The sequence below is a fragment of the Sphaeroforma arctica genome (genome assembly GCF_001186125.1).
Source record: "Sphaeroforma arctica JP610 unplaced genomic scaffold supercont1.2175, whole genome shotgun sequence".
Lineage (NCBI taxonomy): Eukaryota > Ichthyosporea > Ichthyophonida > Sphaeroforma > Sphaeroforma arctica.
In genome coordinates, this window is record NW_014038383.1 from 6,850 (window position 1) to 8,093 (window position 1,244).

The window sequence follows — 1,244 nt, forward strand, 5'->3', positions numbered from 1 at the left end:
GTATGTGCCTGTGTATCTTCCTTACGTTTACCTGCACGCGCATACCTATCCACGCCATGCACGGCCATGTACACACAAACGTAGCACGACTGTGAACTACACCTACACCTCTGCTGTCTCAGAGAATGATGTGGCTGAGAGAGCTGAGTGCTGCTGGAATGTGTGTGGTGGTTGCTCCTGTGATTAGCTTTGTTTGTGTGTGTGTTGTGTTGTGTGTGCGTGTGTGGTGGTTGCTACTGTGATTAACTTAGTTTGTGTGTGCGTTGTGTGTTGTGTGTGCATGTGTGGTGGTTGTTCTTATGATGAACTTAGTTTGTGTGTGTGTTCTGATTCATCAAATACAATCCAATTCGACGCATGTAGATTGTACTAATTGCTATATTAGTTGGTGGGCTGTGCACTACTTATGTATTAATTCTTGTCTATCTGCTTATCAAGGCCATCGAAAATCCCAGGGATAAACGCTCAGCCTTAATCAAAGGTATTCTGTCCGGAAATGTCTTCGACTGGGGCGCAAAGGCTGTGGCCGGTAGGTATCATGGTGTTTGTATACGATAGGATAGTATCGTTGATTGGTGGAGTAGATAGGTAGCATGACAAGGCACTGGATAAAGGCTGTGGCCGGTAGGTATCATGGTGTTTGTCTTCGATAGAGGATTGTATAGTTGAGTGGTAGTAGTTAAGTATCATGACAAGGGGTAGGTATCATGGTGTTTCTATTCGATAGAGGATGGTATAGTTGGGTGGTAGAGTAGATAAGTATCATGATAAGGCACTGGATAAAGGCTGTGGCCGGTAGGTATCATGGTGTTTGTATTCGATAGAGGATAGTAAAGTCGAGTGGTAGTAGATAAGTTTCATGACAAGGGGTAGGTATCATGGTGTTTGTATTCGATAGAGGATAGTATCGTTGAGTGGTGAAGTAGATAAGTGTCATGACAAGGCCCTGGATAAAGGCGAGTATGGTTGTATGATAAAGAATGGACGAAGGAGTAGACATTACACAGTGGGGATATATAGATCAGACAGCGCCTTTGCTGTAAACAGGTGCACCTCAATATTGGTTTGGGCCGGTTATGGGTCACTATTGCACCCGAATTTGGCATGATCACGGTTGTTCGTACAGTTGCGTTACTTTTTGCTCTATAAAGTGAAGCTTCTGAGACTCGTCTCTATCGAATACACTCCTCATCCCGTCCACACACTCACTTGCTCATTTTCTGAGACCCATCCCATCCACACAC

The 1,244-nt window shown here is 44.5% G+C and overlaps 1 protein-coding gene across 1 annotated transcript in view; it reads left to right on the forward strand.

Moving 5' to 3' along the window:
* The window catches only part of SARC_12255 (hypothetical protein), a gene marked incomplete at both ends in the record, with an annotated part of 6,882 nt that extends 6,351 nt beyond the window's left edge, over positions 1–531 (forward strand). Inside the window, one exon of the mRNA XM_014293642.1 lies at positions 439–531. Within this exon, the coding sequence (XP_014149117.1) occupies positions 439–531 (93 nt within the window). The remainder of the gene's footprint in view (positions 1–438) is intronic.
* Between the last annotated feature and the right edge of the window lie 713 nt (positions 532–1,244).